The 15,453-nt window shown below is 66.1% G+C and overlaps 1 protein-coding gene across 1 annotated transcript in view; it reads left to right on the forward strand.

Annotated features, from left to right (window-relative positions):
• The window catches only part of NOTCH1 (notch receptor 1), a 45,384-nt gene that overhangs the window by 24,681 nt on the left and 5,250 nt on the right, over nt 1-15,453 (forward strand). Inside the window, exons 8-29 of the mRNA XM_060013759.1 lie at nt 78-263; nt 593-706; nt 1,444-1,557; nt 1,858-2,091; nt 2,166-2,276; nt 2,827-3,019; nt 4,411-4,556; nt 4,804-4,917; nt 6,656-6,775; nt 7,067-7,219; nt 7,886-8,114; nt 8,803-9,004; nt 9,991-10,144; nt 10,274-10,458; nt 10,915-11,047; nt 11,200-11,457; nt 11,533-11,645; nt 12,358-12,929; nt 13,147-13,542; nt 14,083-14,231; nt 14,929-15,145; nt 15,303-15,390. Coding sequence (XP_059869742.1) covers nt 78-263; nt 593-706; nt 1,444-1,557; nt 1,858-2,091; nt 2,166-2,276; nt 2,827-3,019; nt 4,411-4,556; nt 4,804-4,917; nt 6,656-6,775; nt 7,067-7,219; nt 7,886-8,114; nt 8,803-9,004; nt 9,991-10,144; nt 10,274-10,458; nt 10,915-11,047; nt 11,200-11,457; nt 11,533-11,645; nt 12,358-12,929; nt 13,147-13,542; nt 14,083-14,231; nt 14,929-15,145; nt 15,303-15,390 — 4,181 coding nt within the window. The remainder of the gene's footprint in view (nt 1-77; nt 264-592; nt 707-1,443; nt 1,558-1,857; nt 2,092-2,165; nt 2,277-2,826; nt 3,020-4,410; nt 4,557-4,803; nt 4,918-6,655; nt 6,776-7,066; nt 7,220-7,885; nt 8,115-8,802; nt 9,005-9,990; nt 10,145-10,273; nt 10,459-10,914; nt 11,048-11,199; nt 11,458-11,532; nt 11,646-12,357; nt 12,930-13,146; nt 13,543-14,082; nt 14,232-14,928; nt 15,146-15,302; nt 15,391-15,453) is intronic.

Here is a 15,453-nt window from a genome sequence, read left to right on the forward strand (position 1 = left end):
GCGGGCACACCCCAGAGTGTCTGGAGGCCAGGGCTCCCGGAGCAGCCCCTCACTGCGCCGTGCCCGCCCACCCCCAGGCGCCAACCCCTGTGAGCACGCGGGCAAATGCATCAACACGCTGGGCTCCTTCGAGTGCCAGTGTCTGCAGGGCTACACCGGCCCACGCTGCGAGATCGACGTCAACGAGTGTGTGTCGAACCCGTGTCAGAACGACGCCACCTGCCTGGACCAGATTGGGGAGTTCCAGTGCATCTGCATGCCCGGTACGCGGCCAGCCTCCCGCCCGAACGTCAGGGCGCCGCCTGACAGGCGGGGGTGGGGAAGCCGTGTCAAGGCCGACGGACCCCAGCGAGCACCCCGGCCGCATGTCCTCTGCCCCCCGGCCTCCGTGCTCACCCAGGCCGCGGCCCCAGCGGGTATCTGGGGGGACCGAGCCAGGCCCGTGGGGCACAGCGGAGAGGAGGCCAGAGCCGGGCAGCTGGGTCAGCCCCGGGGAGCAGGTGTGGGGGGGGCATCCCGAGCCCTCAGCTGTGGTGAGGGCCGCCCAGGTGGGTCACGGTCCCCTGCACCCCTTGACCGCCCCCTCCCCCAGGCTACGAGGGCGTGCACTGCGAGGTGAACACGGACGAGTGTGCCAGCAGCCCCTGCCTCCAGAACGGCCGCTGCCTAGACAAGGTCAACGAGTTCGTGTGCGAGTGTCCCACAGGTGAGGCCGGCCCCAGCCGTGCCCCCCGCGCGGGAGCACCCCGCTGTCCCTGAGGGCTGCCGGGTTGGGTCCCCCAAGGGCTGGGTGGGAGGCGGCTGACTTTCACCCTGGGAGCGGGTGGGGTGTTTTCAGGCTTCCCCCAATGGGCAAGGCTAGGTTGGGCAGGGGGTCCTGGCCCCCGCCCTTGCTGAGGAGCCCGGGACCCAGAGACCCTCCTTCCTGCTGGCGGGTCCCTGGGAGCAGCAGTGTGCTCGCCGACCCCTGAGGGACCTCGACAGGAGGAGGTCTAGCCTGCCCTGGCCGCCCGTCTCCGCCAGCCTGCGGTGGACATGATGCCCAGGAGGGCCTAAGGAGCCTTTGGGGGCCCGAGTCTGTCCCGGGGGGGGGCTGGGGGCTGGGGGACGCCGGGCCCGGGGAGGTGTCGTGGGTCAGAGCCTTGGATCTCCCGAGATGCAAATCAGCTGCTCTAGACACCGAGCCGGGAACCTGATTCTCAGCCCGACCAGGCTGTAGCCATAGCAACCGGAGTCAGTCTGGGGCAGAGGCCCCTGTATGAGGGAGCGGGAGGCGTGTGACCCGAAAGGCAGGAGCTGAAAGGGGCCGAGAAGAGAATGGGGCGTTGGCCCAGCCCCGGCCAAAGCACTCTCCAGGGGCCCTCCCAGGCACTCCCTGCCCTTGGCTGGCTGCGGGCCGCGGCGCCCGTCGTGTCTGACCGCCGTCCCTCTCCCCGGCTGCAGGCTTCACCGGGCACCTGTGTCAGTACGACGTGGACGAGTGTGCGAGCACGCCCTGCAGGCATGGCGCCAAGTGCCTGGACGGGCCCAACACCTACGCCTGCGTGTGCGCAGAAGGTGCGCGGCCGCCCGCCCGCCAGGCTGAGCGGGGGGAGGGAAAGCAGGCGCGTAGCGTCCAGGGAAGGGGAACAGCCGGGAGCTGAGGCTGGGAAGGTGACCCCTCATTCTGGGGCCTCTGGTCCAGGGGCCAAGAGCAAGGTGAGGCTTTGACCCGGGCAGTGGGGGACGTCCCCAGACATCCCCGGTCTCCCCCGGCGGGAGCGCAAGTGACCCTGGGTTGGCTGGTGGCGTCCTGGGATGGGACGGCCGCGTGCCCGGGGAGCAGCCCCACTTAGCTTCTCAGCCCCCGCCCTGCAGGCTACACAGGGCCCCACTGTGAGGTGGACATTGACGAGTGCGACCCCGACCCCTGTCACTACGGGTCCTGCAAGGACGGCGTTGCCACCTTCACCTGCCTGTGCCGGCCGGGCTACACGGGCCACCACTGCGAGACCAACATCAATGAATGCCACAGCCAGCCCTGCCGCCACGGGGGCACCTGCCAGGACCGCGACAACGCCTACCTCTGCTTCTGCCTCAAGGGGACCACAGGTGCCTGGCTGGGGCTGTGCCTGGGGGGCTGGGGGCGGGGCAGGAGCTGACCACCTCTTGCCTCCCACCGCCAGGCCCCAACTGTGAGATCAACCTGGACGACTGTGCCAGCAACCCCTGTGACTCGGGCACGTGTCTGGACAAGATTGACGGCTACGAGTGTGTGTGTGAGCCGGGCTACACGGGTGAGCCGCTCGGGGGCCCGCAGGGCTCTGTCCCCCCGGCCCTCGTCACGGCCTCGCCTCGGGGGCCCAGGCTGTGCTCGCACCTCAGGGTCTCCGGGATGGGCCAGGTCTGGGGACCGTGGGGGCAGGATGGTGTAGGCCGCCCGCCGCCCAGGGCCCAGCTGTCAGACCACCAGCTTTGGCAACGGTGGCAGAGACCACGGAAGGATCGGGGCTCCGGCCGGCACCGGACGGGCATCCCTGAGGCTCTCGTTCCTGGTCAAAGCCGGCCCAGCAGGCCCAGAGCAGAGCCAGGCTCCCGGCACACGTGCTGCCCTCCACGGCCCTCTGCCCTGAGGGTGTCCAGGGTGTCCTGAGCCGCAGCCCTCCCCGGCCAGCTCGGCCCCTGGGCCCGGGGAGGGGAGTTCGCGTGGGTGGGCGTTTGTGCCTCGGAAGGACCTGGGGAGGGGGTTTCACGGAGGGGGAGACTGAGGCCCCGAGGGCTGGGACCCACTCTCCCTCCGGGGTGTGGGCGTGAGTGTCTGAGCCGCCGCCCCGTCCCCGCCCGCAGGGAGCGTATGCCACATCAACATCGATGAGTGCGCGGACAACCCCTGTCACAACGGCGGCACCTGCGAGGACGGCGTCAATGGCTTCACCTGCCGCTGCCCCGAGGGCTACCACGACCCCACCTGCCTGTCCGAGGTCAACGAGTGCAGCAGCAACCCCTGCATCCATGGGGCCTGCCGGGACAGCCTCAATGGGTACGGGGCCGCCCCACACTCTGCATCCTCGGGGGCCCTGCCCCAGGGAGGCGGCCTGCTCGGGGGCTGGCGGCTGGCGGGCCAGGGAGGGGCCGTCGCGAAGCCCCGGCCTGGCCGGCGGTGGGCCCCGGGCTGAGTGGGTGGGTGCCCCTCAAGAACGGATCTGCCGTTGGTGCCCGGAAATGTGCCGTCGGGCACTCGCTCGGCTCCTGGCCTGAGCCCAGCGCTGCCCTGCGCTCCGTGTGCGCTCGGGAAACACATTTGTGCCGTGGCCGCAGGCAGGGTTTCTGTGACATCGCGGTGTGATGAGATGATTGCTCTGGGCTTTGTCCTGGTTCCTGAGATCACTGAGATCTATAAAAGTGGAAGGAGTGTCTTTTGTTATTTGTCAAAGCCCCTTTCAAGCACACCTGAGGATGAGGCTGGGTGCCGGGGAACTGTGTGATGAGGGCGTTGGATCTTTGAGCCCCGCCCGGACCTCCAAGGAGGGGAGAGGGGCGGCAGGGTGTAATCACCAACAGCCAGTGACCTAAATGGGTCACGCCTGTGTGAGGAACCGTCCATAAAAATGCAAAGTGCAGGAGTTCAGAGAGCTTCCGTGTCGGTGAACAGGTGCAGGGGCGGCGGGCGCAGCTCTGAGCCCTTCCCTGTACCTGGCCCTGTGCACCTCTTCCATCGGGCTGTTCCTGAGTTTCACCTTTTATAATAGACCACTCATCTTGTAAGTAAACTGTTTTCCTGAGTTTGTGAGCCATTCTGGCCACAAGGAAGGCGTCTGATTCGTAGCTGTTCGCTCGGAAGTACCGGTGACAACCTGGCGCTTCAGGTTACTGTCTGACTTGGGGCCGGTCTTGTGGGACCGAGCCCTGTCTGTGGGGTCTGCGCTGACCCCAGGTAGTTAGTGCCAGAAGTGAACTGTGGGATACTCGGCTGGTGTCCCCAGAGCTGGAGGATTGCGTGGCGTGGGAAACCCCCTACGTATGTGGCGTCAATATTAGAGTGTAGAGAAGCTTACTTTTAGTTTCTGACACCCATTACGTGCCTGACACCGCTCTGTCTAGATGGGGCCATTGACATGGGCAGGGACCCCACGCCCCCATTTGGCACAGAGAGGGTAAGCACACTGTTCAGGGCCACACAGCGAGTGAATGGTGGAGGGCTTTCTGACCACTGCCCTGAACTGGGCACTGTCCCCAATCTAGTTTAACAAACCCTCACCACCTTCTTGGGCAAGGTGGGCTATTTAAAGGTGTTTAAAGGACTCCGAGGGTCGGAGCGGACCAGCGCCTCCGTCCAGTCAGATCATAGGAAGGTGGCAGAGCGGGGAGTGCCCCCACCTAGGCCCTCCCCTCTTGGGCCACACCTGAGCTGCTGTGTGGTCACCTCTGCAGGTACAAGTGTGACTGTGACCCCGGGTGGAGTGGGGCAAACTGTGACATCAACAACAACGAGTGTGAGTCGAACCCCTGTGTCAACGGCGGCACCTGCAAGGACATGACCAGCGGCTACGTGTGCGCGTGCCGGGAAGGCTTCAGTGGTGAGTGGGGCGGGGCTCCTGGTGCAGAGCGGGCCCCCCAGGACGGCAGCGCGGAGCCAGGACACAGGTCCAGCCACCGCGACCCGTGGCGGCTCCCTCCCAGGGTGGGGGGTGGGTGGGCATGCAGACCTGCTGGGGTTGACTCCAGGCCCCAGGCTCAGCGCAGGGCCCTTCCTCCACACCAGGTGGGACCTGGCCACAGCACCCAGGGTGATGGCCACACTGACTGCTGTCCCTCCCTCTCCAGGCCCCAACTGCCAGACCAACATCAACGAGTGTGCGTCCAACCCGTGTCTGAACCAGGGCACGTGTATCGATGACGTGGCTGGGTACAAGTGCAACTGCCTCCTGCCCTACGCAGGTGAGGGCGGGGCCTGGGGGCGGGGCCTGGGGCGGGGGCGGGGCCCGGGCCACCCACGGGAGCGGTGCCCGAGGGGTACGCAGTGGCTTCCGGGGCTGGCCTTGTCTGCATTGCTCAGCGGGCATCTCGAAGGCTCTGCTCTGTACTTGGGCCTGGCCACATTAGGGCCTCGCCTGGCAGGTGTCATTGCCAGGTGAGCCCACAAAGTACCGGGTGCCTGGGAGGAAGCTTTAGTATAAGTAGGTCCCAAGTATTTTATCTGGTGAGGTGGCCCCTTGGTGGCAGAGCTGGGAGCTGGGCCTGGGTTGTTGGCCTCCACGGCCCAATGTCCATGCTGCCTTGGGCCCCTGGCGGCCAGGCCTCCCTCCGCATCCGCTGGCCGGGCCTGAGGGATTCCTTTGATGGCGGGCCCTCTTTGTGTGGGGGAACAAGGAGCCTTCTGTTCCCGCTGAGAGCGGCGGGAGACGCGTCCCCGGGCGTCTCAGCCTCCGCCACTGGCCTGGCCAAAGGGATCGCGAGATATGGTCCCCTCCTTAGAAGAGATTTGCCAAGTGTTAGAAAATAAAAGTCCACAACGACTAGGGCCACCAGCCCCACGGGGAATGGGCAGAGGGGGCTGCCACTGGGGACGGTTGTGGCCCCCAGCGGTCCTGAGAGGGCCCCGGCGGGCGGGGTGGGGCCCATGGCTGTGGTTCTCATGACATCGGGCGGCCCATGGCCAGAGCAGTGTTTTCTTTCACCAAAGCTGGGGAGCTGGACTTTCTCTCTCGCACCGGTGAGGAAACTCTCCTCTGGTGGCCGCCCAGGGGCTTCCGCGCCCAGGGCGCACCCGAGTCCTTTCGGACACGTTGACATCGGGGCCGGCGGGCCGGCGGGGAGGAGCCGGCCTGTGCTGACCTGCTTCCCGTCTGCCCGCTTCCTGCTTCCCTCTGCACAATTGTCGGAAACTCTAGCGAATTTCCTGCCTGCCCGGGTCGCCGTGGAAACCGATAGAAAGAAAGGCCCTGGACAATCACACCCGCGGGCCGGGGAGATAATGGACCACGGGGAAGATAACGCTTCCTCGCGGCCTCAGGACTCAGTCCCGTGGGCTGTAAACAGGAAGCCCTGCATAGGGCTTTCAGGGAGGAAAAGTCACCCGGTGCGCACGGGGGTCTAGCCAGACTCCCATCGCCGTCCCGGGGTCCTGACACCTCACCCACCGCTCCCCTGATAAGTAGCCCGTGCTCGGGGCTGGGGCTGGCACGTCCCCGGCAGCGAGGGCTCGTCCCCTGTTGTCACAGCCTTTGTTCAGTGGCCTCCTGCGTTGGGCACTTGCTGCCCTTGACACAGAGCCCCTGGATTAGCTCCCAGGCCGCCGGCTCAGTGCAGGGCCCTCAGCTACCAGGAGGCGAGGAGGGGGTGTGAGGCTGGGAGCAGGTCCAGGGCCCCTGTGACGCTGGGGGGGCATCAGTCCCAGCCCAGCCCTTGCTGCTGGTGCTTTCGGTGGGCTGAGGCCCAGGCCGTGCCCCACAGCCTGTCGCGGGGCAGGGGGTCATCTGGGTCGTGTTCAGGTCCTGACTCAACCAGGCGCTCACGGGGGTTCCGGTGCCACACCGTATGCCCCACTGCGGGGCAACCAAACGTGCTTTGGTGGTAGAGCCACCCGCAGTGGTGGCCACAGCGGTCTCTGCCCGGCGGTGCCGTGGGGCGTTGACCCTCCGGGCCGGGGCTCCCCGCCTGCGCCTCTTCCCCTCAGGAGCCACGTGCGAGGTGGTGCTGGCGCCATGTGCCCCCGGGCCCTGCAGAAACGGCGGCGAGTGCAAGGAGTCCAAGGACTACGAGAGCTTCTCCTGCGCCTGCCCCGTGGGCTGGCAGGGTGAGCCAGCGAGCCCAGGAGGCGCTGGGACAGGGAGGGTGGGGGTTCCGGGGAGCTTGGGCATCTGTAGAGCAAGAGGTAGTGAGCTCCCCGTCCTTGGAGAGGAGCCAGCGGGCTGCAGAGCCCTCCCAGCCTTGGACGTCTGCATCCGGCTCGGCCCCACGCTGGGGGACAGCAAGTCGGAGAGCCCCTCCTTCCCGGGACGCCCCCAGAGGACCACCCCGCGGCTGCGGAGGCCCCGCTCCTGGGGGGCGGGGGCGGAGCTAACGGCTCCCTCTCCCCCTCCCCCAGGGCAGACCTGCGAGATTGACATCAACGAGTGCGTGAAGAGCCCGTGCCGCGCGGGAGCCTCCTGCCAGAACACCAACGGCGGCTACCGCTGCCACTGCCAGGCCGGCTACACGGGCCGCAACTGCGAGACGGACGTCGATGACTGCCGGCCCAGTGAGTGGCCGGCCAGCTCCGTCCACCTCCGAGATGCTCAGACCTGTTTCCCCAGGGGGCTCAGGGCAGGGAGCTCGTCGGGGTCGGCTGGGAGAGTGGACGGGGCAGCACCGGGTGCAGGGTTGGCGCTGGCCAGCTGGACCCTCCAGGAGGGTGCCCCGGTCAGGGGCCGGAGGAAGTGCTGGGGGGTGGCCGCCGTTCACCAGCGAGGTGTTCCCACGTGGTTCTGGAGGCTCTGGAGCCAGGTTGCCAGGCTTCAAGCCCGTCCTAGCATCTCCCCACCAGACTCCAGGGCTCTGCCCCCAGGGCCTTGCCTGCCCGGGCCCGGCGTGGCGCCCTGAGGAGCGGGGCTCTCAGACCCCTGGTTCACATGACCTTGGCATCCGGAGAAGCCGAGTATGTCATCTGGCGTCACTGGCGAGCAGGGAAGACTGACTTCAGCCTTGCTTGGTGTCACTGTTAAGCCCGGGCGTTCTTCCCGCCCTTGTGGCCTGGGGACCGGGAACGCGGGGAGGGGTGTAGACCCCAAGCCCGTGATGCAGCCTGCCGGGTCAGGGGCTCCTGGCCAGACACCGTGGGGGCAGTGCCGGGGTCCCCGCAGCTTCCGTTGCCCTGGCAGCGGGGGTGGTGCCCGCCCATCAGGCCTGCCTTCCCTTCCCCTCCCAGACCCGTGCCACAACGGGGGCTCCTGCACAGACGGCATCAACACGGCCTTCTGCGACTGCCTGCCCGGCTTCCAGGGCGCCTTCTGCGAGGAGGACATCAACGAGTGCGCCAGCAACCCCTGCCGCAATGGCGCCAACTGCACCGACTGCGTGGACAGCTACACCTGCACCTGCCCCGCGGGCTTCAGTGGGATCCACTGTGAGAACAACACGCCTGACTGCACGGAGAGGTGCGTGGGGGCCACGGCCACCGGCATGGGCGCCGTGCAGGGCGGTCCCGGGCCTTGGGCTGGCGTGGGGAGGCAGATGGGCCGCAGGGCCACGCAGTGTCTGGCAGGTGTCTGCCAGGTGGGCACACAGTGCCAGTCGGGTTGACTCAGGTGCTGTTCCTCCTAAAGGAGCTATTGCCCATTGGCCCGTGTGACTTAGAAGCAGGAGCCCTGGTGGTTTATCCTGAAGAACTGGCGTTCCTCCTTCTGTCAGACCAAGGACCTTGTAACCCATCTAGTTTCCTTATTTGCCTTGGCTGCCAGGAGGCTCAGTGTTGAAGCTCATTCCTGGTTTCTGACATAACTGTCTCCCGTGTTGTCTGTGCGATTCTGTTTCCTGCCTTTTTTATCTTAACCGCTGTATACCACGTGTGTAATGAAGTTCCTCAGCGTGAGTTGTAAGGAGGCAAAGGAAGGGAGTGTGACGTGGTGTGAGAATCTGAGGTCCCTGGTCCTGAGTTGGCGACCTCCTGGGACTCCTGTTGGCTGACCTCAGGGAGGCTGTTCCTGGCCTGTCCCAGCACTCAGACCCCTTCGGCCACACTGATTCGAGGGGGAGACGCCAGCGTGGAGGTACCTGCTTCGGCAGGGTCCCGCTGCCCCCACCCCCGCTCACCACCGCCCCCCGCTGCTGCCCACCCACCTCCAGCTCCTGCTTCAACGGCGGTACCTGCGTGGACGGCATCAACTCGTTTACCTGCCTGTGTCCGCCAGGCTTCACGGGCAGCTACTGTCAGCACGACGTCAATGAGTGCGACTCGCGGCCCTGCCTGCACGGTGGCACCTGCCACGACAGCTACGGCACCTACAAGTGCACCTGCCCGCAGGGCTACACTGGCCTCAACTGCCAGGTGAGTCAGGGCCGCAGGGGTGCCCACCACTCAGCGTCACGGCCGCACCACTGAGTCCCCCTCGCCTCAACTCCAGCTGGCTTCACCACCCTGGGGTACGAGGCTCAGGGGGCGGGGGTGCTCCTGGAGATCTGGGCTGCCAGCCTGGGGCCCAGCCCTGGGCTTAGCTGCCAGATAAGGAGTCAGAGGTGAACTTGAACTCAGGTAGCAGAGGTTTACGGAGCAAGAACGAGGACCACTGATCTGGGGGAAGACAGCTAAAAGCCAGTGTTTCCATAGGAAATACGTAAAGGTATTGAAGGTTTACGTTCATTGAAGATTTTCACATAAAACGTCCGTTGCGGGCTTCCCTGGTGGCGCAGTGGTTGAGAGTCCGCCTGCCGATGCAGGGGACGCGGGTTTGTGCCCTGGTCCGGGAAGATCCCACGTGCCGCGGAGCGGCTGGGCCCGTGAGCCATGGCCGCTGAGCCTGTGTGTCCGGAGCCTGTGCTCCGCCACGGGAGAGGCCCGCGTACCGCAAAAACAAACAAACAAACAAACAAGAAAACGTCAGTTGCAAAAGAGCTGTTTACTTTTTAAGAAAAATCTTCCTTCAAGAAAAAGCAGCTGGGAATTCCCTGGCTGTCCAGTGGTTAGGACTCCGCACTTTCACTGCAAAGGGCGCGAGTTCAGTCCCCGGTCGGGGAACTAAGATCCCGTAAGGTGCGTGGCGTGCCCCCTCCCCCCCCCCAAAAAAAAGGAAAGACAGCTGGTGGTCCGGATTCACCGAGGGCCCAGGACAAGAGAGAGACCCGCACCCCAGCCCCTGGCGGTTCCTGAGCAGGGGGGCCCATGGGCCTCGGGGTCAATTTCTATAGGATGGGGTCACGAGCCACCTCGGGTGAGAGGTTCTCTGGCGCATGTGTGTTCCCCTGTCAGGTGGGATGGGCCCCTTGGGAGTTGACGGGTGGGGGCATGTGAGCGAGGCTGCCCACTGCCGTCCCCAGAACCTCGTGCGCTGGTGTGACTCCTCGCCCTGCAAGAATGGCGGCAGGTGCTGGCAGACCAACGCCTTGTACCGCTGCGAGTGCCACAGTGGCTGGACTGGCCTCTACTGCGACGTGCCCAGCGTCTCCTGTGAGGTGGCCGCATGGCAGCAAGGTAACCGGCCGTGTCCCGACCTGGCCCGGGCTTCCCCACAACCACCGGGCGTCTGTCCTCTGAGGTCAGGAGGTTTGCTGTCCGGAGGGGAGCCCAGGCCTCACGTTCCGTCCACCTCGTCCCCTGCAGGCATCAATGTTACCCACCTGTGCCGGAACGGAGGGCTCTGCATGAATGTGGGCAACACGCACCACTGCCACTGCCAGGCGGGCTACACGGGCAGCTACTGCGAGGACCAGGTGGACGAGTGCTCGCCCAGCCCCTGCCAGAACGGGGCCACTTGCACCGACTACCCTGGTGGCTACTCCTGCGAGGTGGGGACCCGTCCCTGGTGAGGGTGCGCGTGTCTGGTATGAGTGTCGGCGAGGGCTGGGCCCCGGGCTGGGAGCCGGTGCAGCAGGGAAGACCAAGCCCACAGACGTGTACAACTTTCAGTCTTATTAAGGGAGGGCTCGGTAATCAGGAAAGACTGCCTGGAGGAGTTGTCCTCTGCGGGGGGGCACCTGGAAGAGGAAATGGGACGGGGTTTCCCCTCCCCCAGATTTGCCCCAAGGCCCCCACCTCTATGCTAGGGAACCAGGTCTAACACCCACCTTGGCCAGTAAACTGCAGCTTCCTGGGGCCCTTCCCAGGGTCTCCCTCTGGGTCCGCCAAGTGGGGGGAGCCCCCAGCTTTGCTGGGCAAGAAGGCAGCTCATGGGCCCCGTCAGCCTGCACAGGGAGTGGGGGGCGCACTGAGCCCGGGCCCGCCCCTTCGCTGTCCCCCTGCAGTGCGTGGCTGGCTACCACGGGGTGAACTGCTCCGAGGAGGTCAACGAGTGTCTGTCCCAGCCGTGCCGGAATGGGGGCACCTGCATCGACCTCACCAACACCTACAAATGTTCCTGCCCCCGGGGCACGCAGGGTAGGCGGGGCCACACCCGGGGAGGGAGCGTGCGGGCCGGCGGCCGGCGTCCATTGCCTGGGCGTCCAGGCTCCCTGGTCCTGACCGCTGGCCGAGGGGCGCACCTGTGGGAGGACCTGCCGCACGGGGTTTGACGGTGCCTGGGCCTGCAGGCGTGCACTGCGAGATCAACGTGGACGACTGCAACCCCCCCATCGATCCCGTGTCCCGGGGCCCCAGGTGCTTTAACAACGGCACCTGCGTGGACCAGGTGGGCGGCTACAGCTGCACCTGCCCGCCCGGCTTCGTGGGCGAGCGCTGTGAGGGTGATGTCAACGAGTGCCTGTCCAACCCCTGCGACGCCCGCGGCACCCAGAACTGCGTGCAGCGCGTCAACGCCTTCCATTGCGAGTGCCGCGCCGGCCACACCGGTGGGTGCCGCCGGCCGGGGGCAGGGAGCGGTGCCGGGGTGGGGGTCAGCCCCTCACACCTGCTGTCGTCCCCAGGGCGCCGCTGTGAGTCGGTCATCAACGGCTGCAAGGACAGGCCCTGCAAGAACGGGGGCAGCTGTGCCGTGGCCTCCAACACCGCCCGCGGGTTCATCTGCAAATGCCCAGCGGTAGGTACAGCCGGGCAGGCGGTGGGAAGGGCCCTGTGCGGCCAGGAAGGCTCCCTGGTCTGAAGGTGACAGGAGGACGCGCCCGCTTGGCGCACCTGGGATACTGAGGTGGCCAGAGAACCCCGCCTCCCCCCATCCCGCACACGTGCCGGAGGACAATGGGTGGCTTGAGTGTCTGGACTCCAACCTCCTTGTTCCCCTCGAGACCGTGTGCTTTGTGTCAATAAACTTTACCTTTAGAGCACTTTTATAGAAAAATCGTGCAGAAGGAGGGTTCCCGCGCACCCCCTCCCTCTACACACCTAGTTTCCCAGTTGTTGGCAACTTGCCCTCACGTGGAACATTGTTACCACTTGCCACCAGCATTAATACATTGTTAAATGATCAACACTGATACGCTGTTAAGTCAGGTCTGCTCTCCTGTGGTGTTTGGGTCTGACACACGTGTAGTGTCACGTGTCCACTGTTGCAGGGTCACGTGGGTTTGCCGTTGCCCTAAAACTGCCCCACGCTCCCCCCTCTGTGCTCCCTCTTCCCTCACTCCCAACCCCTGGGAACCCCCGAGCGTTTTATGTTGACTTTCTTTAAAGGGTCCGGCTGCCCGGGGAAAGGGGGATGGGGGATGCAGAGGCAAGGTCAGGCCTGGGCGGGTCCCTGGGTGTCTGGGGAGCCGGCCCACCCCGACACCCCCTGTGTGGCCCCCTCCCGGCAGGGCTTCGAGGGTGCCACGTGTGAGAACGACGCACGCAGCTGCGGCAGCCTGCGATGCCTCAACGGCGGCACCTGCATCTCGGGCCCGCGCAGCCCCACTTGCCTGTGCCTGGGCCCCTTCACCGGCCCCGAGTGCCAGTTCCCTGTCAGCAGCCCCTGCATGGGTGGCAACCCCTGCTACAACCAGGGCAGCTGCGAGCCCACGTCCGAGAGCCCCTTCTACCGCTGCCTGTGCCCCGCCAAGTTCAACGGGCTCCTGTGCCACATCCTGGACTACAGCTTTGGCGGCGGCGTGGGCCTCGACATCCCCCCGCCGCAGATCGCGGAGGCCTGCGAGCTCCCCGGCTGCCGCGAGGAGGCCGGCAACAAGGTCTGCAGCCTTCAGTGCAACAGCCACGCCTGCGGCTGGGACGGCGGCGACTGCTCGCTCAACTTCAACGACCCCTGGCAGAATTGCACGCAGTCCCTGCAGTGCTGGAAGTACTTCAGCAACGGCCGCTGCGACAGCCAGTGCAACTCGGCCGGCTGCCTCTTCGACGGCTTCGACTGCCAGCGCGCGGAAGGCCAGTGCAAGTAAGGCCCACGGGGACGGCCGCTCTGCACCGCGGGGGCCCCGGGGCTCACGGGGCAGCACGAGGGAGCCGTCCGCTCATGGGCCAGGAGAGGGCAAGGGCCGCGGGTGGAGAAAGGACCCCGAGCTCGCGGGCAGGGCGGCGGGAGGGCAGGTGCCGGCCGAGGGTCCCCGGGGGCCCGGCGTGGAGGGAGCCCTGAGCGTGCCTCGTGCCCACAGCCCCCTGTACGACCAGTACTGCAAGGACCACTTCAGGGACGGGCACTGCGACCAGGGCTGCAACAGCGCCGAGTGCGAGTGGGATGGGCTGGACTGCGCGGAGCACGTGCCCGAGCGGCTGGCGGCCGGCACGCTGGTGCTGGTGGTGCTGATGCCACCCGAGCAGCTGCGCAACCACTCGCTGCACTTCCTGCGCGAGCTCAGCCGCCTGCTGCACACGAACGTGGTCTTCAAACGCGACGCCAGCGGCCAGCAGATGATCTTTCCCTACTACGGCCGCGAGGAGGAGCTGCACAAGCACCCCATCAGACGCTCTGTGGACGGCGGGGCCTCGCTGCTCCCGGGCAGCGGGGGCGGGCGCCGGCGCAGGGAGCTGGACCCCATGGACATCCGCGGGTGAGTGCGCTCCCGCGGGCCCCCCCCCGCCCCCGAGCGTCAGCGCTCTTCCCACTACGTGGTGAAAGAGGCCCAGGACTTACGGGGCCTGTGTGGGGTGAGGGGTGGAGACAGCGTTCCCCCGGGGGCTCTTCACCCCATGGCCCAGGCCCTGGAGCCTGGGGTCAGCTCCAGGGGAGGATCAGCTTCTTGACATCTCTTCCCTTCCGAGATGAGGAACAGGGATGCTCGTGGCACTCAAGGGAGCCCCGGGGCCGGGGTGGGGCGGGAGCTCTCAGAGGAGTGTCTGTGACCAGCAGCCATGCGTGCCCTGCTGGGGCTGACGTGGGCCGGCAGGGGCGCCGGCCACCTCCAGGGTTGTTCCTGTCCAGACCCAGCTCCCCGCTGCCCCAGGCTGCCCCCCTGGGTTCTGGGAGTGCCTCTGCCCCCGCCCATCAGGGTGAGGCCACAGGGGCCAGAGCTGGTCCCTGGAGGCAGTGCGCTGGGTGGGCGCAGGGAGGAGGCTGGGGTCCGAGCCCCCCGACCCCGGTGCGCCCCCAGGTCCATCGTCTACCTGGAGATCGACAACCGGCAGTGCGTCCAGTCGTCCTCGCAGTGCTTCCAGAGCGCCACGGACGTGGCCGCCTTCCTGGGCGCGCTCGCCTCGCTGGGCAGCCTCAACATCCCCTACAAGATCGAGGCCGTGCAGAGTGAGTGGCCCGCCCTGCTCGCCCAGCCACACTCCCTCGGGAGCTTTTGCGTGTACTGGGAGGGGTCCGCCGGGGAGGGGCTGTCTCCCAGTTCCCCTCCAAGGTGCTCACATTCTTCGTGCCATTTGCCACCCACGGGGGTGTCACGCCATCCAGAGTCTAGGGAGTGTCCGCTGGCGTTTCCCGCCCCGCACGCTCTCCCTCCCCACAGTGACAGCTGTCAGCGAGGCTGGCCCAGGGGGACCAGCACATCCCAGAAAGTGGGAGCCTTTTTCTCGCCCCACCCCTTCCTCCTGATTTTTCTTTGTTGGGTATTATTTCAAAATCATTACAGCTTTTTTTTAAAAAAAAAAGGAGAGAGAGAGAAAAGAATTGATTGGTGTCATGTGAAGTGTTGAAGTTTGTATCTCGAAAATCCCTCTAAATCCTTTGTCTTAACAGCTCAACGCAAGTGCAGTGATTTGAAGTTGGCTAATCCTTCTCCCTTAAAGGAGAAAAAAGTAAAAGCCGTCTCCAGATAGCCGGCTGGTGCAGGAGAGAATTTAGCGATAGTTTGCAATTCTGATTAATCGCGTAGAAAATGACCTTATTTTGGGGGGCGGGATGGAGGAGAGTAGGCGAGGAGGCGCCCGGCCGCGGAGCCAGTGCGCTGCCCCCGGCCACCAGCCTGCCTGGTAGCTCGGCCTGATGCCCGCAGGTGAGACGGTGGAGCCGCCCCCGCCCGCGCCGCTGCACTTCATGTACGTGGCCGTGGTGGCCTTCGTGCTGCTCTTCTTTGTGGGCTGTGGGGTGCTGCTGTCGCGGAAGCGCCGGCGGCAGCATGGCCAGCTCTGGTTCCCCGAGGGCTTCAAGGTGTCGGAGGCCAGCAAGAAGAAGCGGCGGGAGCCCCTCGGCGAGGACTCCGTGGGCCTCAAGTTAGTGGACGTGGCCGCGGCATCTGGGGGACTTGGCGGGAGGCGGGGCCGCCCCCTGTGGACCTACGGGCCCCACCTCGGATGCCGGGAGCGGGCGGGGCCCCGAGGGTCTCCTGGGAGCCCCGCTCAGTCCCACCTCCCCACCCCCTCACCCCAGGCCCCTGAAGAACGCCTCGGACGGCGCCCTCGTGGACGACAACCAGAGTGAGTGGGGCGACGAGGGCCTGGAAGCCAAGAAGTTCCGGGTGAGTTGGTGCCCCAGGGCCCCCGCCCCCGCCCCGCCCCTCCCCCCTCCCGGCCCCTTTGGA

The sequence above is a fragment of the Delphinus delphis genome, chromosome 6, assembly GCF_949987515.2.
Source record: "Delphinus delphis chromosome 6, mDelDel1.2, whole genome shotgun sequence".
NCBI lineage: Eukaryota > Metazoa > Chordata > Mammalia > Artiodactyla > Delphinidae > Delphinus > Delphinus delphis.